We start from the raw sequence: 15,791 nt of genomic DNA, 5'->3' as shown, positions 1-15,791 counted from the left end.
TCATTGAATATTTTCTCAAATTAAATTTATTTACGAAAAAATATATTAAACCTAAATATTATTTTTATATAAAAATTATAAATATTATTGATTTTTATATACAAATATTTTTACATTCGCAAAAATAATTATCATATTTGTATTCATCAACCTCTAATTTTTTTTTTTTTTACTTTTATTCATAAAATTTTAAATAGAAAAAATAAACATTATAAAATAGACAAGCCTAATTTTTTTTTAAATACATAGCAAATATACCTTTTTCAACTTTGAATATACACAGAGTAGAGGCTGTTAATTATATATGATGTTAATTTTGGCTATTTAAAAAAATATGTGTAAAGAGATGAAAAATATTTAGGCCTGAATAGTTATTAAAAAACATACATATCAGTATAAGGGTTTTTTTTTTTTTTTTTTTTTTTTTTTAACTCACAATAGTAGAGACTATAAGTTTTTTGTTTTATTTTTTATGGTAGTGTAAAGCATTGGAGATAATTGTGTCATTAAGTAAAAGCTTGGACTTTTATGATGTAGTGTAAAATATATTGTAATATTGTGTAATTTGCTCAAAACTGAGGATTTTTTTGTGATATTTTCCAAACACATAAATAACATCATTTCTATAGCATATTGAATGTAGAAACCTATTTCTATATTTTTATTTTTATTTATTTACCATTTAACTTACTGCTTTTGGAATTTGGAGTCGATTGAAGAAAACAATAACCTATTGTCGCCAAATAGTTAACTGATTAATGGATTTGATATTATTTTATTAAGCGATGCAAGCAAACAAAAAATTAGGAAAATTTCGTAGTCGTGCAAGTCAATTCATAATAATTTTTTTTTTGAACAAATGAGAGGATAACGAATAAAATATTTATAAATACATATATCAAGTAAAAGTAAAAGTAAGACCTCAAATTGAATAAGATTCAAAACTAGAATCGAACGATAGTACAACGTGTGTAAACAATCGTACACACTATATTTAGAGCGAATTCATGACTCGTTTAATAAACCTTGCAATTTTAATGCATGAATAAAAAAAAAACCCCCCGAGGGACACCACCATGAGAAAAGACGTCATATCTGAGTACTTATACAGCTAAATCTCGAGTAAAAAAAACTCGAAAAACAATAAATACGTCTTCGGGACATAAACCTACAATTGAAATATGGAAACACAAAACCAGAATCCAAACACAATAACATTAAAAAAAAAAATTAAAGAAAAAAACATAAAAGTATATTTGTTGACGAGAGCTTCGTAAACGCTCGCGGCTTGGGTGGTCCCAAAGTTGCAGTCCGACGACGATGATGAAGACGAAGTAAGATTTAACTATTATTTGCAATAAAGCTAAAGTAATAATTTAAATTGATTGAATTAAAGTGTTTTAGCTAAATATCCAATTGAAATTAAAGTACTTACAAAATAGCTAAAGTTTGTCTAAATCAAGTGAATTAATCAAAATAAAAAAGTACTAAATTTTAATAATTTTTTTGACCATCCGATTAGATTTTGAAAGTGATAATTTACTTATATAAAGAAGCAAAACATAAATCACAATGTCAAAAAAAAAATGATCTTGTAATTTTGATTATTTTATTGAAAACTTAAAATTTAAGCTATTTTGATAATCAATGAGCTATCTTATGTAATTTTCTTTATAAAAAAAAAAAAAAGAGCACTAGGCTAATATTCCCGGGCAGCCTTAGATTATATTGTAATAAGTTTATCAAAGAATCCAATTTTCATTTAAGCTTGCTTTATATATTAGTTATTTATATATTATTTGGAAGAGGAAGAAGATGTTTTAGTTTAATTTTTTGTAAAAGTTAAGGGCAGACCAAATTGGAGCCAGATATAATATTAAACTTTTAGTAAAGGAAGAGTCAAGGAATGTTGGTACAGAAAGGCCAAATAATGTACTTTTGATATATATAAGCTAACCATTGTTGTTTTGTTTGTAGTGTGCCTCTCTCTCTCTCTCTCTCTCGGACGATCTTCCTTTCTTCTTTCAATTTTAATAAAAGCTCAACCCTTTTGGTATAGCTTAGCTGAGCAGAGCTGAGCTGAGCTGCGTGTTGATGCCTACTACACCATTGGAACATGATTACATAGGCCTGGGAGGGTCTTCTTCTTCTTCTTCTTCCCTTCCTTCCACGTCATCATCGTCGTCGTCAAGTGACGAGAATGATAAGAAGAAGAACAGAGAGAGCATGAAAGAGACAGAGCTGAGGCTGGGATTGCCTGGCTCTGACAGCTGTGATGAGAGAAAGCCAGCTTGTCTCTTTGGGAAGGACTTGGAAGAGAGAAGTGGGTGTGTGAAGAGAGGGTTCTGTGACCTTGCTGGTGGGTCTTGGGTGGACAATAATGGATCTGAAGCTGATTCGGGAAAGAATAACAAACCTAACACTATTGCTAATTCAACAGCAAACAAGGCTTCTTCTGTGTCTGCACAGTCACCAACAGCAACATCCAAAGAGGACAAGAAACCCCCTCTGCTTTCTTCTGACCATGCTTGTCCTCCTGCTTCCAAGTATTTTCTTTTTCAATTTCTCTCCAAGGAATTTCTCACTTTTTTCTTTTGTTGAGTTGTTTAATTTACTACTAAAAAAATAATAATTAATAATTACAAGGAATCTTTTTAATGTTACTTGATTTTATTTCCAATTCGTAAGAATTTATTCCTGCTATTTATTAATCCTATTTATTTTTAATCTTGTAAATGTTGCTTGACTTCCCTAGTTGCAGTTGGCAGGTGGAAAAAAACATTAGATAGTACTTGTTTATTTCCAATTCGTATGATTTTAATTATGCTATTCAATGGATAAAGAGTGCTTGAGTTTGGTTGTGTATCATGGTTTGCTAAAATTATTCTTTAAGTTATAATTATGATTACCATGAGACTAGACAGTAATAAGCATTAAAGAGATTTTGTGTTATTATGATTTTTCTTACAATTATATATTTTTTTGTGTTTGAATAAGATTATTATGAGACTTTTTGCTCAAAAGATTATTATGAGAGTATAAAGAATGTAATAAGCATTGCAATGTATTTTTATTTTAGCGCAAATTTATAAGATTTTTATGCTGCTGGGCATACTATACATGGATGCTTATTTTTATTTTTTATTTTATTTTTAATAATTATTAAGATTGTTTATTTTGGTGCAGAGCACAGGTAGTAGGATGGCCACCAATCAGATCGTTCCGGAAGAATTCAATGGCTTCGAATTCTCCCAAAAACAACGACGGAATCGATGATGACAAGTCGGGGCTATACATAAAGGTCAGCATGGACGGCGCTCCGTATCTTAGGAAGGTTGACTTATTGACATGCAAAAACTACATCGACCTCTCACTGGCTCTGGAGAAGATGTTCGGGGGCTTTACCGCAGGCAATAACCGCGAGTCCCCGCTAAAACAAAATTCGATTTTTTGGTTTGTTGGAGTTTTTAATTTTTTTTTTTTTATGTTCTAACATTATTTTTCGATGATTATATAGGGAAGTGCGTGTCCACTAGAGTTCCCGAGAGGAAAGGGCTGACCGAGAGCCCGTTGATGAATCTTTTACATGGCTCCGAGTACGTTGTGACTTACGAAGACAAGGACGGGGATTGGATGCTTGTTGGCGATGTCCCATGGGAGTAAGTTTTGTTTATTTTGTAATTTGGTTAAATGTCGCATTTTCGAATTCCAAGAGTTGAAACAATCTTTTTGTTGTAAAATAAAATAAAATCAAAGTAGATCTACAATCTTAAAGGTGAAGAGATGGTTTTGTTGAGAGTTTTAATAATTTTTTTTAATAAAATTGTATAAAAAAAATATTTTATTTTATAACTTTTTTTGTTAATTTCGACCAACATTTATTTGGTTAAAATTAAAATTAACTTAGTTGAAGAGGTTAATTTTAACCGGCAAAACAACCTTTATATGATCCTCATACCATAGAAAAAACAGAAAAATGGTTATGGGTTCTACTCGAATTGTTTATTTTTAATCAAAATCATTATTTTTTTTCATTTTATGGTTGGCCTTCAACAGGATGTTCATCTATACTTGTAGACGACTGAGAATCATGAAAGGCTCGGAAGCCAATGGGCTTGGTATGTCCTTATGCAATTAGTTCTGCTCTAATTCAATAAATTTGCCTGGATAAAAAGTCGTGATATTGATTCCATATTCGGTCTTATTTAATTGCAGCTCCAAGGGCCATCGAGAAATGTAAGAGCCGGAACTAGGTGATGTCCATAGCAGCAAAAACTGGTATTGGATGTTTAGCTTGATATTTGCTTGCTTGTTGCAGAATGTTTTACAATGTATGTCCGAGTATTTGTATAATTTTGTTGTGTGGGAAGGTTTTTTCTAGTAATACAATATCGTATACTTGTTCTGTTCTGTTATTAGCTTCCTTTGTATGGTTAAAGTTAAACTATGTTTAATGTGTAAATGAAAACACATTTCCTCTGGCACAATCAAACTCCCAAATTTATCTACTGATACTGATGAGTATACTTAGTAACGGATGTAGAAAATGAGTTTTGAGGGGGCACAAATTAAGATTATATTCTTTAATCAAACAAATAACACTATATAAATTATCACAATAGATCGAGTATCTTGGAAATATTGTTAAAACGGATTTTTAGCATATTTTAATCATTCACTTCGCTCATGATTCTATAGAGCTGTCTGTATCTTTAGAATGTTATTGGTTTTCCCAACACTCAAAACCGCCATTGTTGAGGTTGGGTGAAGAGAAGCAAAAAAAAAAAAAAAAAAAAACAGATAGCTGCCAAATACAGAACAAAAAGAAATACTAAATGAAAGATAAAAGTTACAGGGTGTAAATAAATTAAATGTTAAATTTTCAATCTGAGAGAGATACTAGCGATCTGTATAGCTTCGATGAAAAAACGAAGAGAAACGTATTCATATGATGCTATTGACAAACTATTGAAGGCTAAAAAAACTCCCTCTCTCTCTCATCATCATCCAGACAAGCTCTAAAGAGTTTTTTTTTTTTTTTTTTTTTTTTTTTGGAACGACAGCTCTAAAGAAATCAGTGCTTTGATATCTCAATGTAAACCATCTGAGTGTACCCGTTGAATACAGACTTATCAAGTTTGGTCAAACCCAGTCTTTGGAAAAGACGGAACCGACCGTCCTCAACTATCGGAGGCATTGCGCGAGCCGGGTCGTACCTGGTTTGATGAGTCAGCGAAGGGCCCGCCACCGGTGGAAGCTCCCAATAAACATCAAGAATCGATTCGATGAACCGGCTGTTGCGAAAGTGTTCCGTGTATGAAATCGGTGTGTTGCTGTGATTGAAGTTATCTCTCATGTATCCTCGAACGCCCCACCAGGCCTCACCGGGCCCGCACAGCTCGTCAATGTCCACCGCTTTTTCCCAGAAGCTCTTCCTTTTCGATCTGATCCTAGCTTCATCGCTATCCTTAAAGCAACTATGGCCACCTCCTGAACCGAGAACAAATAACAACTGTAAATCCTCAAGAAGAATTAGAAAGCAAAATAACATTGCACACTCACCGCTTATATACGACTGATCACAAATGTGCCTCAAGGAATAGTGATCCCCGGTCCCGGTATCATAGTTGTCCTCGAAGATTAGATGTCGGAATCCAGCTTCTAAAGCCTGTTTTATTCTGTTCATCAAGCACATCAAACAAAAGGATGTTACTCCGCAACTAGTGACTCCGGGCATATGGAGAGATTTGCTCGGAACCTGGATTTTCCGACGGAAAATGTTAATATAATTGCGAGGGGAAATTAAAATTCTCTATGGTGTTTGGAAGTCTTTTTAGTGAAAGAGAGCTATGAGTGTGATACATATGAAAATCCAAAATCCCAGAAGTTCGAATTTAATTGGATTTTCGTTTTCCATTCATTTTTTCAAAAAGAAAAATTGAAATCCCAATTCTAATGGTTTACTTTCGCTCAAATTTACATTCCTTGACTGCCCTCGATCCAAACAACACAAGAAAAAAAACAACAGATTTTCATATTTTTTATCAATTAGATTTTCCAGGATCCAAACATATACCCAGAGAGATACGCTTGTCTTACTTACCTTTTCAGCTCGTTTTGATGGTCATCGAAGAAAATCAGAACCCGGGTGAGATCGGCAATCCCGTGCCTCTTCATCTCAGAACTCCAATCGATGTTTCCGAAATCCACAAAGTCCTTTCCGGAAAAGTAGGTGCAGTTTCCATCGACGTAGGCGGGACCCTTCTTGAGGTACTTCTCGGGATGGCGAGGCGTGATCGATATGATTGGCGTGTCGGGCATGGCCTGCCTCAAGACCCACGTGGAGTGGCCCTTGAAAGCCCCGCTCTCGATCATCAGATCCGGCTTCAACCACCGCGCCATGAACCACAGACCGAAGCTGTGGTCGAACCCCATTCCGTACATGTTGTTCTTTATCGGACGGGTTTCGTATATCCCCACAAACTCTTCCAACCCCTTGATTAGATCCTTAGATGTCCACTCTACCGTTTTTCCGTGTTTCGATCTGCCTTTAGCCAACGATGAGATTATAAGAATCAACACAGTAAAACACTTACTAACTCACTAACAGTTCTCGATCCAAACAAACAATACAGCTTCTCCTGTAATTTTCAGTTACGTTTCAGTAAACTCGAATTGATGACTATCCTAACTAAGATCTCAGAAATCCTAATTGAGAAATTGGTTTCTAGTGAAAGCCTAGAAGCAACACAGTGAAGGACTAGCTAACTAACATTTCTCAATCAAATAATTGACTAACCGAACTAAGATCTCAAAAATACTAATTTGAGACTTCTAGTGAAAGCCTGGAATCAACACAGAGGACAAGCTAACTAACATTTCTCATTCTAACCAATGACTAACCAAATTAAGACCTGAAAGCTCCTAATTGAGAAAGAAAAAAAGCTCTAGTGGAACCCTAGAAGAGTCCAATTGATTAGTGAGAGAAGGGAATAGATGTCTATTCAACCATTTTTCCGTGTTTCGATCTGTCTTTAGCCAACGATGAGATTGTAAGAATCAATACCATGAAGGACCAACTAACTAACTAACAGTTCTCAATTTTGATTATAGGAAGCTCAAAGCAAAGAATAACCGAACTAAGATCTCAAAAATCCTAATTGAGAAATTCATTTCTAGGGAAACCTAGAAGAGCCGAATTGGTAAGTGAGAGAAATAGTAGATCGGAAGAACATACACCAGGGAACGCCGAGGGATCCGAAGTCGGAGTCGAGAGTGTCGAAGCCGAAGAAGCCGGATCGGAAGGAAGCGTTGTGAGGAGAGAGGCAGACGATGGAGCGAGAGTGGAAGATGAGAGAGAGGACCAGAACGAGCACGAGGCACAGCGCCGCCGCGCACGGCCACACCGGACTCGCGCCGATGCGGCCGAACGAGTTGGCCGCGCGGGCTGCGAACACGGCGAGCGGAAGCTGCCTCTTCGTCTTCGACTCGTCGGTTGTAGTCTCTAACGCCGCTAATCCGTCGCCGTCACTCTGCGGCGGCGATCGCCGGGACGACACGGCGGCGCGTTCGAGCATCTTCGGCAGTTAGTCGCTTTCTATTTGTTTGCAAGTATTTATTAGTAATTCAAGAAGCAGTGTAGTAGTAAAGTAATAACTAATAAGTACATTCTTATTTCAAAGGATAAAAGAGCATACCCTTAAAAGTCGTTGCACATCTGAGCTTAGCAGATCTGGTGCACAAAAGACTATGAGAAATTTCATTCATTGGACTCAATAATAGATTAAATATTAAGATTACACCTTAATTTTGAAAAATATCTAAAAATAAACTTTTGACTCAAAATCGGACAAAAATACCCTTCTGAACCTTATATATCTCTTAATTTCTCTTCATTTTTATTACTTCAATCTTCTCTCCCACACTCAAATCTACTCAAATCCACTTAAATCTTCTCTACTTAAGCGGATTTCAAAAGAATCATGGGTAAGATTACTAATCTTAATCATTTTACAAAGTTTATGATTGTATATGATAGGATGCAGCAATAAAAATCGATCAGATCTGAAAACATAGTCCAAAATCTAAGTTTTAACATTTTTGTACGATGGTATACGATATGGTAGGATGAGATTTAACTTTTTTGTACGATGAAATTTGAAAAAAAAAATTATGGTCCGTACGATGCACTGCTGTACGATGTTGTACGATAGATAAGCTAATTTTACATAGTTTGACTGTTTTTTTTGCAGTTTTTGTCATGGTTAACGGCACTTGGGAGAAGGAAGGACACCTATGAATGTTCACCAACGCAGATACGCGTGCATTCGAAGTTCCGAAAGAGGTAACGTACACGGAGTTAGTAGATTTTTTATACGAGAAGCTCGAGTTAGACAGATTCGCATTCGACTTAAAACTCGAAATCCCATACACAATCGGTACAATTCCGCTGGGTCCTGCCATTTTAAAGGACAATGGTGATGTTTCGCATTTTATGAAGCACAAATATCGTAATAGATTTCCACTTTGTGTAAGTTTGGTACCGAAACAGATCATTGCGCCTATTGCGTATCGAGGAGTATGTAAAGAAAAAGATGTGGAAGTTGGAAAGGTGTCTCGCAATGAACCGAAGAGACGGAATACTCTAGTTATCGAGGATCGACAAAATGATCCTATAATTGAAAACAAAGACGGTGGCTATGACGAAGACTTGTTTCACGAGTACAAGGGTGCCGAAAACAGTGACGAAGTATACATGCGTGATAGAGATTGTAATCACAATAGTGACGAATATGATGGACACAATAGTGACGAAGGTGATGAATACGAAGTTGGCGAAAGTGATGAATACAAAGGTGGCGAAGGTGATGAATACGAAGGTTGCGAAGGTGATGAAGAGAATAGTGTCAGATATGATGGAGATAACAATGGTAGAGGTGAAGAATTTGAAGAATTCGCTAATCCAAAAGAATATGAAGAGTTTGTGGAAACGTTTACAGTACCAACGGGTCATTGTGAACCATCGGGTCAATGTCAGCGTGAGCCTCCGATGATCGGATCACCTATCGTTTCTTATTCATGGAAAGCACCCGAGTTCACCGCCGATGATGTTGTGAAGGAAGAACCGAGTCATTATCCAAGTCATTCTTCTACAGGTAATTTAAGTGGATTTAAATTTTCAAGTATAATCTGTTAAGTTATTGTTTAACTAACCTTTGAAAGTAACAGGTAGCTCAGAATAAATATATATTGGGCAGCAGTTTGAAAACAAACTTGAATTGAAGAAACATATCCACCTGTACGCGTTGAAAAATAATTTCGAACTTAGAGTGAAATCTTCTTCGAAAAAGAGATGGTATGTTCTATGCAAAGACGAGAAATGCATATGGAGGTTGAGGGATGTCGTGCAGTGATCTGAGATGTGGGAGATTACGTCGTACGAGGCTAAACACTCATGTGCGCGTGTTGTTCAAACAGAGGGCCATCGAAGAGCTGCACCATGGGTCATCGGTCACGTATTTAAAGACAAGTACTCAATTAACTCTATGGCGGAGTATTCGACGCATAACGTAAGGAAAGAAGTGAAGACAAGATATGGTGTGAACATATCGTATCTGAAAGCTTGGAGATCCAAAGAGAAAGCTATTGGGTACGTGCGAGGTACACCGGAACAATCCCATCAGAAGTTACCGTCTTGGCTGTACATGTTGAAGCAAAAGAATCCTGAGACGTTAACAGACTTTGTGCAAGATGGTGACAAATTCAAATATGCTTTCTTTTCTATTGGGGCGTGTCGTAGATGCTTCAAAGCTTGTAGGCCGGTCATATCATTGGACGGTGCACTTCTAAAGACAAAATACGGCGGACAGTTGCTTTGTGCAATTGCAATGGATGCGAATTCACAATTATATCAACTTGCATTTGGAGTTGTAGATAGCGATTGTCATGCTTCTTGGTTTTGGTTTTTGAGAAGATTGCGAAAAGCTATCGGTGAAGACATACCTAATTTGGCGTTCATATCCGATCGCCATGTTAACATCATACATGGTGTTGAGGTTGTGTTTCCTGGTATCCCTCACGGAGCATGTTACCATCATTTACAACTAAATGTCCAACACAAGTTCAAGACAGATCATTGTCACTTTGAACTGTACGATGCTACTTACGCCTTCAGTAAAACAGCATTCGAAGCTAATTTTAGACAGTTGAGACAGAAAGATGTCGAGATGGCAAAGTATCTCGAAGAAATTGGTGTCGATCAGTGGGCCAGAGCTTTCTTTCCTGGAAACGGTAAAAGTATAGAACTTCTTTTGTACTGAATTTCAATGTCTTTGATTATATAAACGTCACTGTTTTCATATAGGTACGACCTAATGACGAGCAACAACGCAGAAAGCTTCAACAACAAAACAAGGAATGCTAGGACGTTTCCCATTACGACGTTGCTCGAGTTTATTCGATTCACACTCCAAACTTGGTTTTTTGATCGAGAAGAGATAGCGCACAAGTTGAACACAAAATTGACATTAACGTGACAAAATGATCTCGCACAACTAAATAATAAGGCACAGTTCGTCAATGCGTACGAGCTTGGTCTATTTGAATGTCATGTCAAAGACACAAGAGGTGATTTCGATGTAGAACTTATGGCGAAGACATGCACTTGCAGACTACTGCAACAATTGAATATCCCGTGTGAGCATTCCATCGCAGCAGCCCAACATCGAAGCTTGGACGTGTACTCGTTATGCAGTGACTTTTATTTGAAGGAGACGTGGATTGAAATGTACAAGGAAGCCATATATCCGGTTGGCAATGAAGATTAGTGGGATGTCACGGATGAGATAAAAAATATGAAAGTTTCGGAACCCGTTGAAAAGAAGCAAGCCGGTCGACCGAAGAAAAGTAAACAAGGAAGAAGAATGATTAATCGATACCCATCTTAAGGCGAAAAGGTTGTTATCCTGCGAAAATGCGGGAAATGTGGTGGTAGGGGACATAACAAAAAAAACATGCATTTGGAGGGATTAAAACTTTAGACGTGGTGTTATTTTTATTTTTAAGTTTAAAATTTTAACGTTTATTTGAGTTACATGTTTATTTTCTTTAAAAACTTTAGACATGGTGTTATTTTTATTTTTAAGTTTAAAACTTAACGTTTATTTGTGTTACATGTTTATTTAAAAAAAAAAAACTTTAGACGTGGTGTTATTTTTATTTTTAAGTTTAAAACTTTAACGTTTATTTGAGGTATATGTTTATTTTCTTTAAAAACTTTAGACGTAGTGTTAGTTTTATTTTTAAGTTTAAAACTTTAATGTGTATTTGAGTTACATGTTTATTTTCTTTAAAAACTTTAGACGTGGTGTTATTTTTATTTCTAAGTTTAAAACTTTAACGTTTATTTGAGTTACATGTTTATTTGAGTTCTACAATAACTTGAAGTTAATATACAAACTTGTCAACAATAACTTGAAGTTAATATACAAACTTATCAACAATAACATTTATAAAGAATGTTGGACTCACTCTTCTCAAGAAAAAGTGTAGGGAATTAGGTATAAGCCGTTGGCCACACAGAAAGCTTATGAGCCTCCAAACAGTAATAAAAAAATGTTAAGGTACGTATGAATTCAGTTTAGTAGGATATTAGGGATGAAGACAATAATACAATGGCCGTTAATAGAGATGACAACGACGAAGATCTCAACTCGCTTTTGTCCCAAGACTCGTTTTTGTTTTTGTTTTTGTTTGAAATTTGTGATGTTTTTTTTTTGTTTTTGTTTTTTTGTTTGGTGTGTGAAGGGCTTTCATTAAATATTGATCTAGTCTTTGTATAGGGAATGATGATTTGGAGAAGAATGTATATTTCTTAATATTACCAAGTTCCGGAAAATAAAAAAAATGGATGGCGGGTCAAAGTCAATAGTCAACAAACCATTTCGATAATATGTTTATAAGGTACTATTACATACAAAACCAAAAAGATTTAAAAAAAAAAACATATGAAAATACAAAATCACGGGTTAAGGTGGTTGTAGAATAAGTCCACGCACCATTTCTTCCTGAACGTTCTCATATTGGCACTTTGAAGAGTGTCAAATGATTCGTTCAGTACTATGTGCTCGACGTACTTCACTGCGAACATCCCGCAATCACCGCTACAACACAAAAATAAGTAAAAGAATTTGTTAAACTTGTCAAAAAACTTGTCTAAAAAAAGACTTGAAAAAAAAACTTGTAAAAAGACTTGTAAAAAAAAGTTGAATAAAATAACTTCTGAAAAAAAACTTGTCAAAACAAAGTTCAATTAACTTGTCAATTTTTTTTTAAAATAATCGGTACAACACAAAAAGTGTAAAAAAAATTGACAAACTTGTCAATAAAAACAAACTTATTAAAAGAAACAAACTTGTAAAAAGACTTTTAAAAAAAAAGTTGAATAACATAACTTGTAAAAAAAACAAACTTGTAAAATAACTTGTAAAAAAAAAACAAACTTGTCAAAAAAAAGTTCAATTAACTTGTCAAAAAAACTTTTTTAAAATAACTTGTAAAAAAAAATGTAAACATGTTTACCTGTATGCACATTGTGGGACATTTTGATCGACTAGCGATGTCGGGTATATGAACTTAATTTCACCTTCCTCATTCTCCTGGTAAGACATGCGATGGTTCTTGAAGAAACCACCTATGGCCACAATCCTAGCAAATGCTCGAGTCCAAATCTGAATAATAAACATTTTAACAACGATAAATAACCCTTATAATTTAATTAACCACAAATAAACTTAATAATTGTGAATAACATTTTACGTACCTCCATCATCCCCGTAAAGTCCTTTTGATTATTCGGCGACTGCATGAGATCCTTTTGGCAATCGAGGACGGTAATGGTCCAGGCCTCGATTTCGATCCGAAATGTGAACCAATGAACGTTCTTGAAGTTCACGACGATCAGGATCTCGCGAGCACCATCCCACGGCAAAATATCGGTGTCCCTATACCCAGTCATCGGGGTAATAGTTGCCCTCATGTCCCAGTCCACGGGCTCGTGTTCCGTCCCCAGCTCGATGTCCTTCTTGGTGTTTGCTTCTTCTTTTGTGAATCGGCCGTACACCTGCTGGACCCACCGACAATCGATGATTCAGACGTCTTGTCGATATCCGTCGAGAGCTCGTTGGCGAGCCCGAATCATGTGAATTATAGCATCAATATGCTGAGAAATAACAAACATATATCGTTACTTTAAATTAAAAAGGAATGCGAAATATAATAAATAACGTACCGAATCATGTAGCCATTTTGTTTCTATCAACATCGTATCGAAGAAAGTCGTGTCTCCATCGCACGTCTTCAAGCGAGTAGAATTCATGAATTTACCGTCCCACTTCTTTGTACGCAACCACTTCACGAAATTATTAAACTCCTTTAGCCGTCCTTCAACGGGTTGAACTTGGAGATCGGCTTCTCTGAATACTTGGACGTCGTTGGATTAGTGAAATCGGCCCAATGCGATGACTTCTGTCGCATGCCGATCTGGACGTGGCGGGATAAGCTATGCCTTGTCGCTTTTCCTTTTAAGCGGAGTTGTGAGCGGGCGTTACTTCTCCGGAACGTCTTCTCTACGAGGACTCGACGAAGACGTCGACAAGCTCGACGAAGTCACCGGCTTGTTCCCCGATCGCTTCGACGACTAGCGATGCTCCGAAGACGGCGCGTGCGATGAAGACGGCTTCTTCGACTTCTTCGATGACTCGCGATGCGTAGAAGACGGTGCGTGCAATGAAGACGCCGGCTTTTGACCAGACGAAGGAGGAGGAAGAGGATGAGGAGGATGAGGATGAGGAGGAGAGGAAGGAGGAGGAGGAGGAGGGGTTCGGCGTTTACGACGACATCAGCTTGGGTCGTGGGAATCTCACCCCCAGGCAAGCCCGTTTGTTCCTCGAATAAAATGTTAAACCTCGTCCACATCGCAATATGCAAGTCAAAGTAACAAAATATGTCACGAAATTTAAACTTGTCACAAAACTATAAATGAAATTTAAACTTAACCCTAAACTCTAAAATGAAATTTTAACTTAACCCTAAACTCTAAAATAAAATTTTAACTTAACTCTAAAACGTTAAATTAAATATAAACTTAACTCTAAAACGGTAAATTAAATTTAAACTTAACTCTAAAATAAAATTTAAACTTAACCCTAAACTCTAAAATGAAATTTTAAACTTAACTCTAAAATGTTAAATTAAATTTAAAATTAACTCTAAAATGAAATTTAAACTTAACTCTAAAACGTTAAATTATATTTAAACTTATTTCTAAAACGTTAAATTATATTTAAACTTAACTCTAAAATGTTAAATTAAACTTAAAATTAACTTTAAAATGAAATTTAAACTTAACTATAAAACGTTAAATTGTATTTAAATTTAACTCTAAAACATTAAATTAAATTTAAACCTAACTCTAAAACGTTAAATTAAATTTAAACTTAACTCTAAAATAAAATTTTAACTTAAACATAACTTGAATTAAATCTAACATGATCTCGCCTGATTCGCGCGATTCTACGTCTGTTCGTGTTAAGAGCGTGTAAGACCATCCCTTGTGATTGCAGCTGTTGTTCTTGGGAGGCTCGCATTTCTTCCCACATTTCCCGTGTTAGGACAAAGGGCTCGGGAACGTCGGCGCGAGGGGTCGGTGTGGGCCTCGATCCCATTGCGGGGGTGGTCGGTGTGGGCCTCGATCCCATTGCTGGAGTGGTCGGACTACCAAGACGAACACGTGGAGTGTCTGACACGTGTTCGTCGTCGGAGTCTCCGACGATGACATCGGCCTCGTTTGCGACAGTCGCGACTCAATCTATTTCTTCCTCGATATCTCGCGGCTCTATCGCGTCTTCTCCCTCAACGTCTATGGGATACAGACATTTGCTCGTCTTCGTCTCGAGGAGAGTGAAAAATTCTTTCTATGTTGCCCTTGGTCTCAGCATTTGAAGAACACCCACCTACAAAACCAAAAACAATTATTAATATTCCAAAATAATGTAACATACATTTAATAAAAGTTAAATGATAAAAAGTTACCATTTTCTTATTCAGGACGGCCTCGATGTCTTTGCCCATGATGACGACATTACTCGACCACGAGTGCATCCTGGGCACACGAATCCCCTGGGTCGACCCGAACCTCATCCCGATCTCTGGGAAAGCCTCGTACGCCCAGTAATGAAGGGTATGAAGATTACCCGTCAATGTGTGCTTGGCCTCTTTCTAAGCCACGTTCGGCTTGTCTTTCAACTTCTTCTGCAACGTCTCGTGATAATTCCTTACGTTCACTGAGAGGCTGGAATACGTCTCCGCCCAACTCAAATTTCCCCAAGGCATCTTGAAGAAGAAGGGGAGGTCTTCAACGATGTATAGAAATTTCTGCCACCTTTCCTCGATGACTTTGTTGGCCGACTGCCCCAGAAGATACCCATACACAAATACGAGCAGCCCGAGGTTGAACGCATCGTCATGGCTCTGACATATGGTGAACGCGTTGATCAACGCGCTCAACTTGCATCTGACGACGCCGTTCAAGTGGTCCGTGATCAATCGGTCGCTGTTTCGCCCGTCTTGTTCGGCTTTGGTTAGACCGTCTTCATAGCTCATCCCCGAGACGAGTGCGTACTCGAGGCGTCCAAATCTTACTCGTTTGCCTTCGATACCAAAATGTATCTCCCCCAGTGACATCGCCTCGATCTTCTTTTGAAGGAGAGTATGTACGAGCACCGGTGAGAAAC

At 36.7% G+C, this 15,791-nt stretch overlaps 2 protein-coding genes across 2 annotated transcripts; one reads left to right on the top strand and one right to left on the bottom strand.

Annotated features, from left to right (window-relative positions):
• Positions 1-1,959: 1,959 nt before the first annotated feature.
• On the top strand, positions 1,960-4,508 carry LOC149384800 (auxin-responsive protein IAA17-like). The gene is made up of 5 exons (XM_089625160.1): positions 1,960-2,546; positions 3,187-3,410; positions 3,518-3,659; positions 4,057-4,118; positions 4,216-4,508. The coding sequence occupies exons 1-5, from the start codon at positions 2,095-2,097 to the stop codon at positions 4,251-4,253; spliced, it is 918 nt and encodes a 305-aa protein (XP_089481286.1). The 5' UTR covers positions 1,960-2,094; the 3' UTR covers positions 4,254-4,508.
• A 330-nt stretch (positions 4,509-4,838) lies between these two features.
• On the bottom strand, positions 4,839-7,673 carry LOC149384799 (DNA-directed RNA polymerase subunit beta). The gene is made up of 4 exons (XM_089627380.1): positions 7,238-7,673; positions 6,104-6,548; positions 5,563-5,678; positions 4,839-5,490 (listed from the first exon to the last, which is right to left on the bottom strand). Exons 1-4 carry the CDS (start codon positions 7,575-7,577, stop codon positions 5,075-5,077), a joined length of 1,317 nt encoding a protein of 438 aa, XP_089483506.1. The 5' UTR covers positions 7,578-7,673; the 3' UTR covers positions 4,839-5,074.
• Positions 7,674-15,791: the final 8,118 nt, after the last annotated feature.

This window comes from Urtica dioica, chromosome 9, assembly GCF_054948205.1.
Source record: "Urtica dioica subsp. dioica isolate 48M chromosome 9, U.dioica_male_clone48M_v1_H2, whole genome shotgun sequence".
NCBI classification, from domain to species: Eukaryota; Viridiplantae; Streptophyta; class Magnoliopsida; order Rosales; family Urticaceae; genus Urtica; species Urtica dioica.
The sequence above is the reverse complement of the archived record's forward strand: the minus strand, read 5'-3'. Positions and strand labels throughout refer to the sequence as shown.